The following is a 21,275-nucleotide window of genomic DNA, read 5'->3' as shown; positions in this document are numbered from 1 at the left end:
AATGGGTTCCAGAAGAGTCAGATTTGTGATGAACAGAGAATGAAAAAAAAAATAAAAAAAATATATAATAATTCGGGTCAGACCCAATTGGGTCGGGTCATCTCTATCCGGGTCCTAGGGCACCGCCTCCCTACCCTTTAAATTCTTTTTTTTCCTGCGCACCAACTCTTCTTCACCCTTTTCTTCTTCTTCTTCTTCTTCTTCTTTTCTTCCGCTTCTCTTTTATTTCTTCTGGCCCTTTTCTCTTCCGAGTTCTTCTTTTCTTTCTACTCTTCTTTTTTTTCTCAGCTCTCTTCCCTAATCTCTCTTATTCTTCCCTGTCCTCCTCCTTGCTCTGTCTCCCTCTGTTTTCATTTTTTTTTCTTTCCTCAACTCCCTGCCTTTCGATACCAGCAATTACTCCGAGCCACCACACTACCAGTTTCCAGCCCCCCTCTGCAGTTCTCGGCCAGCCCTTGGCTTCCTCCACTCTGCAACACAGCCGAGTCCTCCTGCCATACCTGCAACTCCCGCAGCAGCCCCTCTCGGTAACCACTACTACTTAGCCCCTACAGCAGATCACCAACTCCCTCTACCCGTGAACACACAGCCGCTGCAACTGCTGAAGGAAGGCCACCACTGCTGCCCTTTTGCTTTGCTGTGCTGTTTCCCCGTGTTGCTGCTCCAGATTTCCAGCCACCTACTGCCGTGAAGACCCGAGACCTCTCCAGCACAAGCCTCTGCTCCACTCTCCTTCAGACTGCGACATCAGCACAACCTCAACCTCAGTAGCAATCTGCTGCCAAGCCGAGCACCCATCTTCAGCCACAGCTCTCCGGCCACCCTGCACAGCACCAACAGAACCATCCCGAAGCTGCTGCTGCCCTTGCCAAGCCGAGCACTAGAACCACAGCAGTAGCGGCCATCCTCTGTTCTTCAGACTCTTCAAGAACAAACTGAGCCAACTTCTCTTTTTTTTTTCTCTCTCTCTCTCTCCTCTCTCTCTCTCTCTCTCTCTCTTCTTTCCTCTGCTCTTTTCTTTCTTTTATTTTAAATTACAGCAGCATATTGTTTTTTTTTTCCTTTTCTTTATTTTGTTATTATTTAGAGTTTTGAAAAGATTATATGAATGAGTGTTAAGTGATGTTAATTTATTTTAGTGAAGTTTAATTTTTACTTATCTATTCGGCTTTTAATTGATGTTATTGTTAAATTTGAAGAATTTAGATTAGTTTTGGTTAGAGCTCTTATTCAGTTAAAGATTCGATTTTTATTACGTGTGTGGGTGTTGGGTTTAGTTTCCATTGGGTGTTTTTAATTCCATGTTTTAGGTGACCATCTTTAAACTAACGCGTGTTAAGTTTCCTTGAGTAAATTAGGATTTCCATTAGTGTTCTCTAGTTCAATGCATGTTAGTTTTAGGAATTTAATTTACATGTCATTTAATTCATAAAAAGTGAAATGAACGATCTTGAAATCTTGAATCTGAACTGAGTTCAGTAACTTTTATTTTTCAATTGGGCGAACGTGAAATTGAGATTAAAACGCATTCCCTGAGGAGACAATCTAGCCCTTGGGCTTAATATTACACGACATAACTCCTATACTTGGGATAGATTTCGAACTGCTCATTTTTCGAGTGAGTCAAGTTTTTGGCGCCGTTACCGGGGAATTGCCAGTTTTAATTTCGAATTATGCGTTTTCCCAATTATTTTTTGTTTTTTCAAATAAATAGAAAAAATTAAAAAAATTAAAAAAAAATTTTGTCTGTTGCCGTGTCAGTGGATTTCTACTGGCTATTGTAATGTTTGATGCCCTGGGTTTGAGATAATTCGAATCGATTGTGTAGACTTTCACTTAGCACTAGTAGGGATACACATAGCACCGAGTCTAACTGTTCACTTGTTAGTCCTTCGAGTGATTCTGAATTTGAGCTGAATAATCTATTTGACCATTATTTTGAAGAAGCTATGGCTGCACATGCACCACGTACACTTGAAGATTTTCTACAGCCTGCACGCACATCTACACCTTCATGCATTGTGTTGCCACAAGATGCACCGAATTTCACTCTTAAGCATGGCATGTTATCTGTGATTCCCCGATTTCACGGGATGGACTCTAAGAGTCCATACCAACACTTGACACTTTGAGATGGTTTGCACCACTTTCATTAATAAGGTTGGGACTGATAAATACATTAAACTGCGTTTGTTTCCCTTTTCTCTAAAAGACAAGGCAAAAATCTGGTTTAATTCTTTGCGCCCTAACTCTATTACTAGTTGGGCTGAAATGCAGCATAAGTTCTTACATAAGTTTTTTCCTCTTCAGAGAACTCAGTACCTGTAGGAGCAGATCAGTCAATTCATGCAAAAAGATGGCGAGACATTCCAGGCATGTTGGGAGAGATTCAAGGACCTGATGAACATATGCCCACACCATGGTTTCGAATCATGGAGGTTAGTGACTTATTTTTTTTTACTGCTTTAACCCCTGTGTGCATACAATTTGTCCAGTCTATGTGCAATGGGATGTTCTTCCGTAAGGAACTAGACGAGGGCTTATCATTTTTAGACTATCTCGCTGAGAGTGCCCAGCAGTGGAACGCACGACCTGAACGGGTGTCGATAGTTGCCCAACCTATCCGAGCAATCAGTGGCGGGGGTAGATATGAGGTCAAAGAGGACACTAGCTTACAGGCCCTTATAGTTGCGTTATCTAAGAAATTGGAAGTCATGGAATTCGAAAAGTCGAAAGCTGAGATTTGCACGATTTGTGAGACTTTAGACCACAGACCTCAGGATTGTCAATTCTTACCTGTGTTGCAAGAGAGCAGATCTGATCAGGTGTCATCGGAAAATTGGGTCAACAAGATGCAGAATCAGCCGCTCTCAAACACTTACAACTCGGGGTGGCGGAATCATCCAAACCTCCAATAGAGAAATGATCAGCCTGGTCCATCATCTTCACGATATCAGCAGGCACCTCAATCATATGCGCCGCCTCTGCAACCGACATACAATCCAGTTGTAGCTCCTTAACTGCAGTACCAACCGCAACAGTTTTCTCGGAGCTACGCACCACTAGTATTCCAACCAGCGTTAGTCCCCATTCCAGTAAAGAAAGCTTCTGATGATAGTGTAGCATAGGTGGCAACCATGCTCCAGCAATTCATGCAATTGCAAGTTACGACCAATGGAGAACTAAAAGATGCCGTAAGCAAGATGAGCACACAGCTTAATACCTTGGAAAAATGAAAATTCCTTGCACAGCCTTAGCCTAATCCCCAGGTATACAGACAGCAACAACAGTCAGTGCACAATGTTTCAGGGGATGCGTATGAGTTAGCAAAGGCAGTTATTACTTTGCGAAGTGGAAAAGAAGTTTCCCGTCCTGAATTACCTACTGATCAACAGCCAGCCGCACCGACACTTGAGGCGGTAGATGAGACAGATAAAGGAAAGAAAAAATCAGATGAGGCTAGCTCGAGTTCTACAACGCCCGATAAGAAGGAAGATGAGCCAGTTAAGGAATACCAGCCGGTGGTCCCATATCCTCAGCGTTTGACATATGGACAAAAGAACAAGTATCATACGGAGATTTAAGAGATATTCAAGCAGGTAAAAATCAATATTCCACTCTTAGATGCCATACAGTAGATCCCTGCATATGCAAAATTTTTGAAAGACCTATGCACCGTAAAAAGGAAACTGAACGTTAAGAAAAAGGCTTTCTTAACTGAGCAGGTCAGTGCATTGATTCTTAGTCAGACTCCACAGAAACTTAGAGATCCTGGTTCCCCTACGATACCAATCATGATCGGTGAATCTCGTATCGGGAGAGCTCTACTTGACCTTGGGAGTAGTGTGAATCTGCTTCCGTCTTCATTATATAACCAGCTGGGTTTAGGTGAATTGAAGAGAACTACTATGATGCTACAGTTGACAGACAGATCTGTAAAGGCTCCACGAGGTATTGTTAAGGATGTTTTGGTTCAGGTTGACAAATTTTACTATCTTGTGGATTTCGTTGTTTTGGATATGCAGCAGCCTGTTTCCACCGTATATCAGGCTCCTGTCATTTTGGGGTGACCATTCCTTGCTACTTCAAACACCCTGATTAACTGTCGGAGCGGAGTCCTTAAGCTCACATTTGGGAACATGACATTGGAAATGAATGTTTTTAATACTCATAGGATGTCAAGTGGGTGTGATGACGCAGATACTCATGCAGTCGATGTGATAGATGACTTAGACACTTCAGAGCTATTGTCGGTACTCGACGTTGATGCTGCACTTGAAAATGACTCTTTTGCGCAGTTTGAAGGGATTGATGAATTATTGCTAGAATCAGAGGAGCAAATCCCAGATAGTGTTCCTTATATGTTTGATGCGAGTTATACAAGTAGTTGGCGTAAGCCTACATTTGAGGCCATTGAGTTACCAGAAATTCTAAAGTCATCCGCAGAAGAAATTCCAACACTTAATTTGAAACCATTGCCTGCCGAGCTGAAATATGCCTTCTTGGGTCTAGTAGACGGCACATTCCCTGTGGTAATTTCTTCACACCTTACTCATGAACAGGAACTTAAATTATTGCAGGTACTTCGAGAGCATCGAGGAGCGATTGAATGGACTATTGCTGACATCAAGGGTATCGACCCTTCCATTTGCACTCATAACATCTTGCTCAAAGGAGACGCTAAACCAGTTCGAGATGCGCAAAGGAGGCTGAATCCAGCCATGAAAGAGGTGGTAAAAAACGAAGTGCTGAAATTATTAGCTGCTGACATCATCTATCCAATCTCCGACAGCAAATGGGTAAGCCCAACACAGGTAGTTCCAAAAAAATCTGGTTTAACTGTCATTGAAAATGCTAATGGAGAATTGATCCCATCTAGGAAAGTAACGGGTTGGAGAATGTGCATTGATTATCGTAAATTGAATTCGGCTAGCCGAAAAGATCATTTTCCGTTACCTTTCCTAGATCAGATATTAGAGAAAGTAGCTGGTAATTCTTTTTATTGTTTCTTGGATGGATTTTCTGGTTACTATCAAATTGCCGTAGCACCTGAGGACCAAGATAAGACTACCTTCACTTGTCCCTTTGGTACCTTTGCTTTCCGCAGAATGCCATTCGGTCTATGCAATGCCCCTGCTACTTTCCAACGTTGTATGATGAGTATTTTCTCTTATATGTTAGATGATATGTGCGAAATTTTTATGGATGACTTTTCTGTGTTTGGTAAGTCTTTTGATCATTGTTTGACACATTTAATTGCGATTTTGAAAAGATGTGAGGAAAAGAATTTACTTCTAAACTGGGAAAAATGTCAATTTATGGTACGTAGTGGTTTAGTACTTGGACATTTGGTTTCTGAGCGTGGCATAGAAGTTGATAGGGCCAAGGTAGAGCTGATTTCTCGGTTACCTGTCCCTAAGACAGTCCGGGATATTCGCTCCTTCCTTGGTCATGCCGGTTTCTATAGACGTTTTATTGAGGGTTTCAGTAGTATTGTTAAACCATTATGTACCTTGTTGCAAAATGAAACTGAATTTTTGTGGACTAATGATTGTCAACAGGCCTTTGAAACACTAAAGCGACATTTGACTATTACACCCATCATATAACCTCCTCGGTCGGACTTGCCATTTGAGATCATGATTGACGCTAGCGACTACGCTCTTGGTGCTGTTCTAGGTCAACGAATTGATAACAAGCCGTCGGTTATTTATTAATGCCAGTCGAACTTTGAATGATGCTCAGAGAAATTATACTACCACTGAGAAGGAATTGCTAGCTGTTGTTTTTACTTTAGAAAAATTTCGCTCTTATGTCATTGGTGCACCTGTCATTATTTTTACTGACCACTCTGCTTTGAAATATTTATTAGCAAAGAAGGATGCCAAGCCCAGGTTGATCAGGTGGATTCTACTCCTCCAGGAATTCGATATCACCATACATGATAAAAAGGGGGTGGAAAATGTTGTAGCTGACCATCTTTCTCGGTTGCAGCTACCCGAGTTATTGGTGTCCCCTCCCTTGAATGATGACTTTCTTAATGAACGCCTCTTTGCTATGTCACGCGCTCCATGGTTCACCGACATTGTGAATTATCTCGTCACCGACCGAATGCCAGACCATTGGCTCACCCAAGACAAGCGTAAGTTCCTAGCTGAGGTAAGACATTATTATTTTGATAATCCATACCTGTTTAAATATTGTTCCGACCAGTTGGTGCGTAGGTATGTTCCAGATGATGAATTTAGTTCCGTGATGCATTTTTGCCATGGTGGGACATGTGGAGGCCACTTTGCTGCTAAGAAAACTGTTTCAAAAATATTACAAAGTGGACTCTACTGGCCTACCATGTTTAAAGATGTTGAAAATTTTTGTAAAGTATGTGAGGCCTGTCAAAAATTAGGAAAAATTACTGCCAAGAATGAAATGCCTATGTCCCCCATATTGACTCTTGAGATTTTTGATTGTTGGGGTATTGATTTTATGGGATCTTTCCCCATTTCTTTCGGGCATTCTTACATTTTGGTCGCTGTGGACTATGTTTCTAAATGGGTGGAGGCAATACCTTGTCGAACCAATGACCACAAGGTTGTCATATGTTTTTTCAAAGAGTTATTTGCACGCTTTGGCATGCCGAAGGCAATCATTAGTGATGGAGGGTCCCATTTCTGTAACAAACCTTTTGAAAAACTCATGCAAAAATATGGTGTAACCCACAAAGTCTCTGCCCCTTACCACCCTCAGACCAATGGTCAAGCTGAATTGACCAATAGAGAGATCAAAACGATACTTGAGAAAACCGTGTGTTCTAACCGTAAGGACTAGTTAGAAAAACTTGTTGACGCACTTTGGGCCTACCGAACAGCTTTCAAGACAAACTTAGGGATGTCTCCTTACAGGTTAGTATACGGTAAGGCATGTCATTTACCTGTTGAAATTCAACATCGTGCTTTATGGGCTATTAAACAGATTAACCTTTCACTTGATGATGCCACAGGGTTAAGAAAATTGCAGGTATGCGAGCTTGAAGAATTTCGAAGGGACGCTTATGATAATGCTCGTTTGGCTAAGGAGCGGATGAAGTTGCTACATGATAGGAACATCAAAGAAAAACAACTTTTCCCTTCTCAACAAGTGCTACTCTATGACTCCCGACTGCATGTGTTTCCTGGAAAATTGAAATCCCGGTGGGGTGGTTCGTATATTGTTGAAAAAGTTCATTCTCATAGTGCGGTAGAGATTGTAGATCCGAAGAATGGTAACCGCTTCACAGTCAATGGACAGCGCCTAAAGCCTTTCATGACCCCTTTCGATGTCAACAAAGAGGTCTTGCTTTTGCAAGACCCTAGGAGAGTTCTCTGACCTTTCAATGCTACTGTTTTCTTTTTATTTTTATTTTTATTTTTTTTTTCGTTTATTTGTTTTAATTGTGTTTTTCCCTTTTCTTTCTTGTTACATTAGTCAGTAGTACTTTTCCATTAGTTGTTTACCGTGCACAATTTTATTTCCCCTGCGCTTTAACATTGAGGACAATGTTCCGCTTTAGTTGGGGGGGGGGTGAGCATTTGCATGTGACACTGTGCACGTACACGTACCGAGTTTCATATTATTGAAAAAAAATCAAAAAAAAAAAAAACAAAACAAAACAAAAAAAAAAAAGAAAAAGAAAAAAGAGAGAAATAAAGGAGGAGCACTGAGGAATTACATTGCACTATGTCATGCTTAACACTATGTATACCCTTCACATACTTGCGTATAACTTAAGAATGACACACTTGAGTCAATCATGCGTAGTTTCTCTTTATATGACTTTATGATTCTATGAAGAATTGATTAGTAGTACATTCGTGTTAATTTGGCTATATAATTTCTTGTATCTACATGCATCTCACGAGGTTAAATAAACACATTTACGTGATTCATTGCACTTAGGGTTCATTGTGAGCACTGAGAGAACACCCGTGGCGACTATGACACCTTGTGAGATATCCTTGAGCTATTTATCGTCCTTTTGAGAGTTAATATCAAATTAGAGTTCATGGAACTCAATTCTATTTTTCTGGATGATTCCTTGTACACTAGTCTTTGTTTTTGATTTGCTAGCCTAGAGGTGACACCTAGTGGGGAGATAGAAACCTAGGTCTTGTAGCCTACTCAAAATGTGAAGGCTGAGTCACCCCTAAAGATAGACTTAGTTCATGGACCATTATTCGAGCTCAATTCCCATTGATGGTATGAAGATTACAAAAGAAGTGTTAATATTGTCCTTATTGCTCAAGAAAAGATAGAAAATAAAGAATGAACAGGAAAAAAGAATAAGTAATACACATGCACATGAAATGAAATGTCAATGCCGGCCCAAATACATATCACAAGGACGACACATACTTTCCACGTATGAAGATTCTTCAACCGATTAATGCCTTAGATGTATTCACGACAAGTTTGTGAATGAGTTGATCTAGGGTGGTCTAAGTTGGATATGGCGAGTAGGTGAGAAGATGCTAGGGTGAAGGACCCGACACCTCATAGATAGGCTAGATCCTTTCTAGACTAGTCCACTCCATATACTTAGCGTTGTTCCTTTTAATATGTGGGATGTTTGATCACGACATTCTTCCTCACATATGATGAGTGAACCCATTCCTTTTGAGTGTTTTTGAGGGTATACCAATTAGGCCGAGTCAAAGTGACCGTTCTGTAGGTGTCCACTGGCGTCCTAGGTGTACTGAGTCACACACATCACACACACCTCGAGAGTTTACCTGTTTATAATCGGACTTATATAACTGCATTAACTCTGAATGTGCCACTGATTAACCTCATGTGAGTATACTGTTCTTGAATGACATATAAACGATGAAACTTGCATGAGTGACGTGCTTTGGAGTCATGTGCATTGAATATGAAAAAGCTTGTGTGAAATTCAGTTATGTTCTTGTATGTGAAGTGGTATAATTATGTCGCTTGTGCATTGATTTCATGATCACCGGAGTTTGTAGTTGTAGATACCACCCTGAGATTCATTCACGTCATTTGCTAGAGACTAACAAAACGTTAGTTGGGGGGTGTGATTACGCGTCAAAATTGCGTAATTAGGCATCTTAACTCGGGCTTTACGGTTTATATTTTTAATTAAATGTCCAAAATTGTCCAATATTTTAATAAAGTGCCAAAATTATCATTCTTGAACTTTATTGCATTATTTATGAAGTTTTGGTAATTTTTTTGTCGCAGGAAAATTCCCGGGAACCAAAACCGATACCTGTTTGTATTTCATGCATAACTTTTTTATCCAAGCTCCGATCGAGACGATTCAAATTTTTAGAGAAAGAGGAAAGGATTATCTACAACTTTCATGTTTTGTGTTTTGCAAAAAATGGGTTCCAGAAGAGTAAGATTTGTGATGAACAGAGAATAAAAAAAAATAATAATAATTCGTGTCAGACCCAATTAGGTCGGGTCATCTCTATCCGGGTCCTAGGGCACCGCCTCCCTATCCTTTAAATTCTTTTTTTTCCTGAGCACCAACTCTTCTTCACCCTTTTCTTCTTCTTCTTCTTTTTTTCTTCCGCTTCTCTTTTATTTCTTCTGGCCCTTCTCTCTTCCGAGTTCTTCTTTTCTTTCTGCTCTTCTTTTTTTTTTCTCAGCTCTCTTCCCTAATCTCTCTTATTCTTCCCTGTCCTCCTCCCTACTCTGTCTCCCTCTGTTTTCAATCTTTTTTTTCTTTCCTCTATAACTCCTTGCCTTTCGATACCAGCAGTTACTCCGAGCCACCACACTACCAGCTTCCAGTCCCCCTCTGCAGTTCTCGACCAGCCCTTGGCTTCCTCCACTCTGCAACACAGCCGAGTCCTCCTGCCATACCTGCAACTCCCGCAGTAGCCCCTCTTGGCCACCACTACTACTCAGCCCCTATAGCAGATCACCAACTCCCTCTGCCCGTGAACACACAGCCGCTGCAACTGCTGAAGGAAGGCCACCACTGCTGCCCTTTTGCTTTGCTGTGCTGTTTCCCCGTGTTGCTGCTCCAGATTTCCAACCACCTGCTGCCGTGAAGACCCGAGACCTCTCCAGCACAAGCCTTTGCTCCACTCTCCTTCAGACTGTGACATCAACACAACCTCAACCTCAGCAACAATCTGCTGCCAAGCTGAGCAACCATCTTCAGCCACAGCTCTCCGGCCACCCTGCACAGCACCAACAGAACCATCCCGAAGCTGCTGCTGCCCTTGCCAAGTCGAGCACCAGAACCACAGCAGCACAGGCCATCCTCTGTTCTTCAGACTCTTCAAGAACAAACTGAGCCAACTTCTCTCTTTTCTCTCTCTCTCTCTCTTCTTTCCTCTACTCTTTTCTTTCTTTTATTTTAAATTATAGCAGGATATTGTTTTTTTTTTCCTTTTCTTTATTTGGTTATTATTTAGAGTTTTGAAAAGATTATATGAATGAGTGTTAAGTGATGTTAATTTATTTTAATGAAGTTTAATTTTTACTTATCTATTCGGCTTTTAATTGATGTTATTGTTAAATTTGAAGAATTTAGATTAGTTTTGGTTAGAGCTCTTATTCAGTTAAAGATTCGATTTTTATTACGTGTGTGGGTGTTGGGTTTAGTTTCCATTGGGTGTTTTTAATTCCATGTTTTAGGTGACCATCTTTAAACTAACGCGTGTTAAGTTTCCTTGAGTAAATTAGGATTTCCATTAGTGTTCTCTAGTTCAATGCATGTTAGTTTTAGGAATTTAATTTACAAGTCATTTAATTCATAAAAAGTGAAATGAACAATCTTGAAATCTTGAATCTGAACTGAGTTCAGTAACTTTTATTTTTCGATTGGGCGAATGTGAAATTGAGATTAAAAAGCATTCCCTGAGGAGAAGATCTAACCCTTTGGCTTAATATTACACGACATAACTCCTATACTTGGGATAGCTTTCAAGCCGCTCATTTTTCGAGTGAGTCACGTTGACAATTGCTAGTGAGTTTTACAATGACTAATGAACACTCACCCTCCCCTAAAAATGTTTTTATGTAATTATCATTCTGGCACTAGGAAACATTAAAGTGACCGAGGAGTCATACTGCCTTATTTGGCTTACAAAGACTCTACTAGCAGAAAATAACCATACACTAGTATTTACATGATGGAAATCTATCCCAAGCACACGAGATAAGCGGTCACAGGCAAGCATAATGCTCTAAACAAGCTTAGCTCGTGACCCACGCCACGTGCGCACGTATGCGCATTTGTGCATGCTTGTGCAGACAGTGCGAGGCACCTTGTTAGGGTGCACTAGAGTACACATTAGCACTATCTCTTAACCAACATTAAGAGATTATTTCAGCTTGTCATTTATTAATGTCCTTTTCTTTTCCACTTTTTTCAATGTGGGACAAACCTACATAACAATAAATACTCCTTATGAATGCTTTAGAAAATTCATAAATAGAGGACTTTGAAAACCCATAAATCTTATATTTTAGAAAATATTTCAACAACAGTAAGTGAAGAGTGAGAATAAGATACTTACCTCCTCTTAAGATCCCTTTTATAATGGTGGAGGCAAACTCTCCTTCAGTTTGACATTTATAAGTGTGTCATTATGCTTGTGGGGTTATAGGTAACTTAAGGGAGGTTATGTAAGACATCAATAGTAACTCTCTTGTAACTGTACCATTTAGTTTAGGAGGGTTATAGGTAACTTAATGGTGGTTATATGAGACATCAAATGTTGATCTTATAACTGTCCAATCCCATGAGTGTTCCTATCAACTTTGGGTGTACCAAGGATATAAATGCATCTTTTACCTTTTTATGTATAAATTACATATGGATTTGAAAAAACCAACATATATACATATATACAAAAAAATCAAGTACTTGTAATAAACTTTTTCGTCTATCAAATTTGGCCAAGGCAAAAAATGCAAAAAGGGGTTAAAAAAACAACAACAAATGATTGTAGTGATTGTTGTTACTTACTCAAAGTTCACTTTTAATATATATATATATATATATATATATATATATATATTAATTTTAATTATAAATAATAAATGTGAAATCATACAAAAAATACTTATAAAATACTGTGAAATTAATTAATTAATTAAAAAAATATTTTAGTGTTTAGATAAAATTGAATATACAACTTGATTGAGAATGACACAAAACTATACATCTCTCTTATACATAATGTGTGCAGTTAATGGCATAAAGCTTGAAGTGTCGTATTATCCGTCACGGACCCATGATAATACAAACTCATGCGACGGAGACCAATTGAATAATATAGTGTGGATCGGACCCGTAATGACAAAGCTCAACCGTGTCTCCAAGCCGTGGCTTTCAGCATTTTCCTATTCCAAATCCTAAGGATAGCAAGTAAGCACCTCAGACCCATTGCCTTTAAATATCCCAACTCCATCTCAATACACCGCCACCACCACCCTTCACAATTAGAACCTTCTCTCTCTCTCTCTCTCTAGAAAATAATAAAATAAAATACAGCAAACACAAAAGCACAACCAATGATGCCAGCTCTCTCCAACCCCGCCAAGCTGATCATCAAGTACGCAAACCCATGCTTCCAATATCTCCTCACCCACAGCCTCGCCTTTCTTCTCATAATGCTACCCCTCACGCTTCCATTACTCTTTCAACCAGTTCTACTTCTTCCCTCCCCCCTCCTCCGCCACCTCCACACCCTAATTCAAAGCTACTCTCTCCACAACCCAACCCCCCTCCAATTCTCCTGCCTCTCCTTCCTCCTCCTCTCCGCCCTCTTTATCTTCCTCTCCAAACCACGCGCCGTCTACCTCGTCGACTATGCCTGCTACAAACCCCCCTTTACCTGCCGGGTCCCCTACCCTACTTTTGTCGAACACCTTAGGCTCGTTGCCGCTTCTCGCCCCAAAGTCATCGACTTCCACATCAGGATCCTCAGTCGCGCCGGCCTCGGCCAACAGACCGCCCTCCCGCCTGCCATCCACTACATCCCTCCCACCCCCACCATGGCCGACGCCCACGCTGAAGCTGAGCTGGTCATATTCTCCGCCATGGACTCCCTCTTCCACAAAACCGGAATCAAGCCCAGAGACGTCGACATTCTCATCGTAAATTGTTCCATCTTCTCGCCCACGCCGTCTTTATCTTCCATGGTCATTAACAAGTACAAGATGAGGAGTAACATCTTGAGCTTCAATCTCGGCGGCATGGGGTGCAGCGCCAGCCTCATATCCGTCGACCTGGCTCGCGACCTCCTCCGAGTTCACTCTAATTCCTACGCCGTCGTGGTAAGCACCGAGATCATAACGTCGAACTATTACATGGGCAGTCAGATGTCGATGCTTGTTCCGAATTGTCTATTCAGAATGGGAGGCGCCGCGGTTCTTCTCTCGAACAGGCGGTCCGAACGACGCCGAGCCAAGTACCGGTTGGTTCACTTGGTTCGGACCCATATGGGAGCCGATGACAAAGCCTACAACTGCATTTGCCAAAAAGAAGACCCGGAAGGGAAAGTGGGGATTTTGCTAAAAAGAGATCTTATGGGCATAGCCAGCGAAGCTCTGAAGACGAACATCACCACCGTGGGGCCACTCGTGCTTCCGGCGGCGGAGAAAGTGAAGTTTGTTCTGTGGATGGTGAGCCAGAAGGTGCTGAAGCTGAAGCTGAGGCCGTACGTTCCGGACTTCAAGAAGGCTTTCGAGCATTTTTGCATCCACCCGGGGGGACGGGCGGTGATCGACGAAATGCAGAAGTCCCTACGACTATCGGAGGAAGAGGTGGAGGCGTCGAGAATGACGCTGCATCGGTTCGGGAACACGTCGTCGTCGTCGATATGGTACGAGCTGAGCTACGCGGAAGCGAAAGGGAGGATGAAGAGGGGAGATAGGGTGTGGCAAATAGCATTTGGGGCTGGGTTCAAGTGTAACAGCGCTGTGTGGAAGTGTAACCGTAGTATTCAGCCGGCGCTGGCGGACGGACCGTGGAATGACTGTGTTTACCAGTACCCGGTGACCATACCTGAAGCTCTCAAGCTCTAGCAAGCCGTCGGTGATATGATTGTGGATTTGATTGTGTAAATAAGTGAGTCCGCCCTACAAGAAAGGAGGTCGTGCTATGGAACTTGGTCGGTGATGACCCGAGTCCACGCGACAGCACCTGACGGTGTTTTGTAGTTGGCCTACACTAGTGAAGGCGACGCTGTTGTCTTCAAATTGCACATCATATACGCTGTTGTCCCATATGTAGCCTTGGTTTGTGAGTATCTCCGTGGATGTTTGAAACTAAGAAAATCTTTCAAAAAAGGGCAAAAAAAAAGAAAAAGAAAAAAAGGGAGGGTGGGCGGTTTTGTAGGAAGGGATTTACTTTTTTATGTTTGATTATTAAGAAAAAGAAAAGTAATATATATATATATATATATATATATATATATTAATCAATAAACATATGATTTTGCATTTTTAGTATTATTAAAAGAAAATATAGTGGAAAATAATTTTTCTTCCTATTTTTCCTTTCTTTTTTTCAACTAAAATTCTTGATCTAAATGAACTCTTAAAGATATGAGTAAGAAAATTGTGATATTTGGTAGGTAATATAGCACTACTATTTTTATAATTTAAATTTGTAATTTAATTTTTTGTAGCTATTATTAATAGTTGAATTGATGAATAATAATTAAATTAATAATTTCTATAATCATCGGTTGCTTAAAAAAGATTCTAGGTTAGACTTAAGAGATGCACCTTTAGTCAAACAACTCGCTTCACCAGTGAGGATCTCCAAATAGGTGTTGCACTCCCCAAAAACCAAATGGAGGAACATCAAGAGTTTGGTGATCCACTTATTTTTTTTATTATTATTTTTCTTTTTTGAGTAATGCCAGGTGTCCTTCGCCAGCATCTACAAGAGCAAGCCCTGGGATGCACCACAGCAGAGACTAATCCCACGCCCTTGTCACCTGAGCTAGCGCTCGGGTGTAAGAATATTCAGTGATCCACTTATTGATCAATGGGAAGGTGTTGGACATCACCTCAATCATACTAGCCCTAGCAAGGAGGGATTCCACTTTATCCTCATAGTTTAAAATGAAGCAACATCAATAAGGATAGTTGCTAGTTGAGTCGCTTCACCAACACCGAAGCAATCGACGTTAAAGGGATGGTCTTTCCCTCCTAAAGGAGAGTGTTAAAGAATACATCCATAAAGCCTCCAACCTACATTTAGGTGATTGTGATTAGTTCCATGAAAAGGATAGGGAAAGAGAAAAGTGTTTGCTTATAGGGGGAAGCAAAGTTGGAGTCTAACAAAATGAATAGGCACTACAAAAAATAAGGTTATTAGTGATAGTTTGAAACTGTCACTAATAATCCAAAATTGTTACTAATACTTATTAGTGACGACTTAGTGATAGTTTCAAATTCGTCACTAAAACGGCAGTAACAAATACTTATTAGTGATGAATTCTAAAATCGTCATTAATTATAAAGTATTAGTGACAATTTTATTCCATCACTAAAAGCCTAAGACTGTCACTATAAATTCTACATTTTCTCGACTAAAAATCGTCACTAAAAGTCCAATTATTAGTGACGGTTTTGAAATCGTCACTATAAGTGGTATTATTAGTGATGGTTTAAAAACCGTCACTAATACTTACTAGTGGTACTATTAGTGACGGTTTCAAAACTATCACTAATACTTACTAGTGACACTATTAGTGACGGTTTCAAAACTATCACTAATACTTACTAGGTGTACTATTAGTGACAGTTTTCAAACCGTCACTAATAGTTGTACTTTTAGTGATGATTGGCAAATTCGTCACTAACAGGCTAACGTGCTACTTTTAGTGACGGTTTGAAAACCGCACTAATACTTACATGTGGTATTATTAATGATGGTTGTAGAAACGTCACTAATACTTTAAAATAATTATTATTTTTAAATCATTCATTAATTCCTATAAAAACTCATTATTACATTTCAACATACATAATATTGAACTAAAATTACTGAAAAATTCATAAGTTGTTCAAAATTCAAATACAAATTGTTCCAAATTCATAAATTATTAAAAATTCAAATACAAATACAAATTCAAATTCTAAACTCTATTTTCTTCAGATAACAAAAACTAAAAGAAAAAAAGAAGCAAAAAACTGCATCTGACTGTAGTGCTTGGTATTGTCCTCATCTTTTTGTGATAGCCCGCAAGCCCTACAAAATAATAATTATACAAAATATTAGTATACGATTTTTGAATATATATATATATATATATATATATATATATATATATATATATACACGTACTATAAGTAAAAATGGTTTGATAGCAAAAGGATCAGACATAATTAAACAAAAAATGATACAATTTTAAATAGCTAAGTTTGATCCGTCGAAATTGACCCCTCTTGGTTTGGATCTCATATGCCTAACTTGGACACTCGAGTGTTAAAATCTACTAAGTTTGTTAAATTTGTTTGTATTCTAATTTTGCTTCTAAGTACGTAAAAAGCTCTCAAAGAGGTGTTTTTGGGCACTGTTAGTTCCGGCAGGTCCAACTCAATGTGATAGATGTATCAGGACTGACCCCACTTAGTTTGGACCTCGTATGACCGAATTGGACACCTGAGTGCTTAAAATCAACTAGGTATACTAAGTTTGCCTCTAAGTGCATAATTTTCAATTGGTGAAGAGTTTTTGGACACCGTTAGCTCCGACATATCGAGTTCAATGTCACGGACGTGTCGGGACTAACCCCACTCGGTTTGGATCTCGTATACCTGAATTGGATACCTGAGTGCTAAAATTCACTAAGTTTGCTAAGTTTGTTTGTATTTTAACTTTGCCTTTATCTTGCTAGGATCTACAGAGATTCCATCCTCGGATATCACGTGCCCAAGGAATGCAACTTTCTCTAACCATAATTCACACTTCTTGAATTTGGCATACAGTCTCCTTTCTCTGAGCATTTGAAGTACCAGCCCCAAGTGCATCTCATGCTCCTTAAAACTCCTCGAATAGAACAGTATATCATCAATGAAAACCTTTACGAACTGGTTCAAGTGTTGATGAAAGACTTTGTTCATCAGATCCATAAATACAGCAAGAGCATTCGTCAATCCAAATGGCATGACCAAAAACTCATAGTGGCCATATCGGGTTTGGAATGCTGTCTTGGAGACATCCTTTGCCTTGACCCTCACTTGATGGTACCCGGATCGTAGATCAATCTTTGAATAAACTCGTGTACCCTAGAGTTGATCGAACAAGTCATCTATATGGGGACGAGGATACTTATTCTTAACTTTTACTTTATTTATTTCTCTATAGTCTATACACATCTTCATCGTCTCGTCTTTCTTCTTTATGAACAGAACTGACGCTTCCTAGGGTGATACACTGGGTCTGATAAAATCTTTATCTAATAATTCTTGCAACTGATCTTTTAACTCTCTCAACTCTGTTGGAGCCATTCTGTAGGGAGCTTTAGAAATTGGTGTCGTCCCTGAAAGTAAATCAATGGAAAAGTCAATCTCACGGTCGGGAGGCAATCTATGTAGCTCCTTTGGAAAAAAAAATCTAAAAATTCCTTCACCACTAGAATATCTATAAGTTTCAATTCTTTCTTTGTCACTTCCTTTACATAGGCTATATATCCCTGACATCCTTCTAGGAGTAGCCTCTTCTCTTGAATGGCTGACACCATCTGTGGTGAGGAACACACATGTGACCCCACAAATCTGATCTCCTGCTTTCCAGGAGATCTGAATATCAATTCTTTCTGATGACAGTCGATGCTGACATAATATCAGCTAACTAGTACATTCCCAAAATCATATCAAATCCATGCATGTTTAACACTTAGCTGATAATAATCTCCCCTGAATATTTATTGAATAGCCTCCGAACACCCTTCGACACCTCACTACTGACCCTATCGGTGTAGTTACAAATAACTCGGTGTCTAACAGCTGAATTTCTAACCCACATAACTTGACGTACCCCACAGACACAATCGAGTGTGTGGCCCCTGAATCAAATAAAACAATAACTTTAATTGAAAGCGTAATAAATGTACATGTCACTACATCGCCAACTGCCTCAGCATCTCGTGGTGTTAGTGTGTGGACCCACACCTGCGCGGTATTCCTCTGCTGATTGCCTTAGGGCACCTAGATATTTCCTTGGAATGGTTTGAGAGTGGGAGCATTACCCCGATGTGCATGATAGTCTCATGCCAAGTGTCACGGTTTACCACACTGATAGCAGACATTTCTCCCCGCTCGGCACTCTCCCATATGTCTTTTACTGCAACTAGGACAAATAGAATAAGTTTGCTCGCCCTACATCTCACAAGTTCCTGTCTCTTGCCTCTGTCCTTCGCTATATCCACCTCTCCTCCATGAGCCTCACTAGAACTCGCCTGAGATCCAGGAGGTGTGGGTCTCTTCCTCTAGCCTTGCACCTCAGCACCCCTCTGCCTGCTCGCTTCCGCTATGGCGGCCCTATCTACTAGTTCTGAAAAATCCCATACTTTCAACATCGCCAACTATTCATAAATTTCCTACCTCAAGCCTCTCTCAAATTTTCTTGCCTCTTTTGCCTCATTAGGAATGATGTACGGGGCAAAACGGGACAGTTCAATAAATTTCGCTGTGTATTGTTGAACTGTAAAATGCCCCTGCGTCAAGTTCAACAATTTCTCCACTTTTGCTTCTCTAGTGGTGGTAGGAAAATATCGATCGAAGAATATCTCTTTAAACCGGATCCAGGTTAGAGCTATAGGTACTGATCTCTGCTCTTTCAGAAGTCTTACAGCAGAGCACCAACACTCGGCCTCCCCGATCAGTTTGAAGATGGCATACAATACTCTGTGCTCATCGATGCAGCACATTACAGTCTGTATCTTTTTCATTTCTTGCACCCAGTTCTTTGTCGCAATCGGGTTTGTACTCCTTGAAAAAGCCGGAGTCTTCATTTTGGTGAATTGCTCTATAGTACAACCCTGGTCTACTGATGGGCCTCCCAACTCCATAGAACTTCGTGCAACCTTAGTCATAACCTGTTGAACTACATTGCGCAGAACTACATCTGAATCACCGCCGCCCATGCTAAAGGGTCTGCATCATCATCACCACTAGCATGAGCACTGCTACCCCTAGGATCCATCCTGAAAAGAAAATAAACATACTCTGAGGACTCTATCTTCATAACATAACTAATATATTTATCTAACTAAAATCTCATATCATCAATTAACCTAACGTCCTTTATTCTCAATTTAAGATTCAGTCCTGTAATTTAGGAACACAACCCGACAATAGTTTACTATGCCTTTCCTGAAATCGTCACCCCAGGAAAGACGCAAAAACCACTGCGGAAATCCTACTTCTAGACTACGGAACAAAATCTTAAATTCTTATCTTAACTTCCCAACATTGACTCACTAAAATCTAGGTCCACCCCATTTACTATCCTCTCCAAGATCTATTCTTATACTCTGGTATTGTTTCCATTATGCACTAAAGTCTACAGAACCTAAGAACCTAGGCTCTGATACCACATTTGCAATGCCCTGAAAAATTCTGCTATTTTTTTTACACATAATAATAATAATAATAACAATAACTCTGAAACCATAAAACATAAACTAAATCAACCCGGACCCCAAGGGAAATCGAGGATATACCTATCCTTACATACATGACAACTATACAACGGAAAACATGATTTATTCAACCTTATATACAATACTAGAGTTCTACCATGACCAAATATACACATATACATTTAAAAAAGGACCATAAATATCTTAAGGTCATACACCAAAATCCATCCTGATCACAACCCAACTACTTACCCTTCAGCTAGGATACCACTAACAACCTCCTCTATCTCGGAGCTCGCTCCACTTGTCTGTATGGATTTCTTGAAATGTTTATATTGTTGGGGTGAGGCACCTCTGATTAAGGGAGATAGATTAATATTAGTGCGTGACAACATGAGTATTATTGTGCTATATACATATACTGTACATGATAAACTGTATCTGATAAGTAAAAAAAATTGTATATAGTTTAACTGCATTTGATGAGTCAGGTAAAATTGTTATGTATAAATATGAATAAATTATAATTCAACATAACACTCTGTATCATACTAAATTTCTGCATACATACAAATCATGTGTTATTTTTGTATATTACTGAAATTATACCTTAGATGGATAGCTAACTGATGTCATGTATTACCCTCACATGACTGGGTTGTGTAGCCTGTAAGTGGGACCTAGCAATAGTTGGCCTACCATGCAAAGCCAAAACTGACTCGTCTGTAAGTATGATTGGCCTGCCCAGCCTGGTTCGAACTGCCAGGGGGGCACACTACTACACTGGCTCAATCGACTATCCAAACACCGACACTCTATCTGAGACGTGTGGTGGCATTAATCTGAACTGATAGCTACGGTACTGTACTCTGAAACTAAACTAGCTAGATCATTAGGGTTCTGCTATCATTTAGTATATTTCATATGTAGTTGTATAATACTGTTTCATGATTCTGTGTAAAATCTGTCATAATAATATTTCTGAATATCACGACATATGCACCGACTAAATATCATAATATACTGAAAATATAATTTCTGTACTGTTTATAGTTTTTCTAAAAACTGTCGTCAAATCATGTTTGTTCTATGAAATCATAAAATATTCTAACATGTTATCATTTATAATAAAATTTATACTCATGCCATACAAGTGAGTACTACTCTATATTATATCATTTGTATAGGAAAATCATATTTTTACTGAAAAATAACATTAAATTTGTTACTAGGGTTTTCTTAGTTCAAACATCAGTATTCCCAAAACTACATTATTTCATACATATAATTTCTAAATCAAATACTGTATATTAAATGATAAATTTTCTGAAAATACCTGATTCAATTTATCCCCTTATTTGTTTCCTGAGAAGCCTGCTAAAACCCTAAACCACGCCCACGGCACTCAGAACTCCAAACCCTGAAATCACATTATCCCCAGTTCAATCAACTCAATCTCAGTATATTTATCATCTAACACATTTGTTGTGTCCACTCATCCCAAATAATCATTTAAACCCTAAAATAACTTACTTACCTTGATTTTGGAGTGGTGCCTAAGGACTCCAAATCAACAATCCGCTCTGATCAACTTGCAAAGAATCACCCCTAGATCATTGTGAAGGGTTCCTAATCGTTGAAACGGGCTAA

At 39.8% G+C, this 21,275-nt stretch overlaps 1 protein-coding gene across 1 annotated transcript; it reads left to right on the top strand.

The window, feature by feature from the left end:
• Nucleotides 1-12,397: 12,397 nt before the first annotated feature.
• LOC131154473 (3-ketoacyl-CoA synthase 5-like) lies at nucleotides 12,398-14,470 on the top strand. The gene has a single exon (XM_058107272.1). It carries the CDS (start codon nucleotides 12,535-12,537, stop codon nucleotides 14,047-14,049), a length of 1,515 nt encoding a protein of 504 aa, XP_057963255.1. The 5' UTR covers nucleotides 12,398-12,534; the 3' UTR covers nucleotides 14,050-14,470.
• The last annotated feature ends 6,805 nt before the right edge of the window (nucleotides 14,471-21,275 follow it).

The sequence above is a fragment of the Malania oleifera genome, chromosome 4 (assembly GCF_029873635.1).
Source record: "Malania oleifera isolate guangnan ecotype guangnan chromosome 4, ASM2987363v1, whole genome shotgun sequence".
NCBI lineage: Eukaryota > Viridiplantae > Streptophyta > Magnoliopsida > Santalales > Ximeniaceae > Malania > Malania oleifera.
The sequence above is the reverse complement of the archived record's forward strand: the minus strand, read 5'-3'. Positions and strand labels throughout refer to the sequence as shown.

Coding starts and splice junctions, on each gene's coding strand:
- LOC131154473 (XM_058107272.1), top strand. CDS start 12,535: ATGATGCCAGCTCTCTCCAACCCCGCCAAGCTGATCATCAAGTACGCA.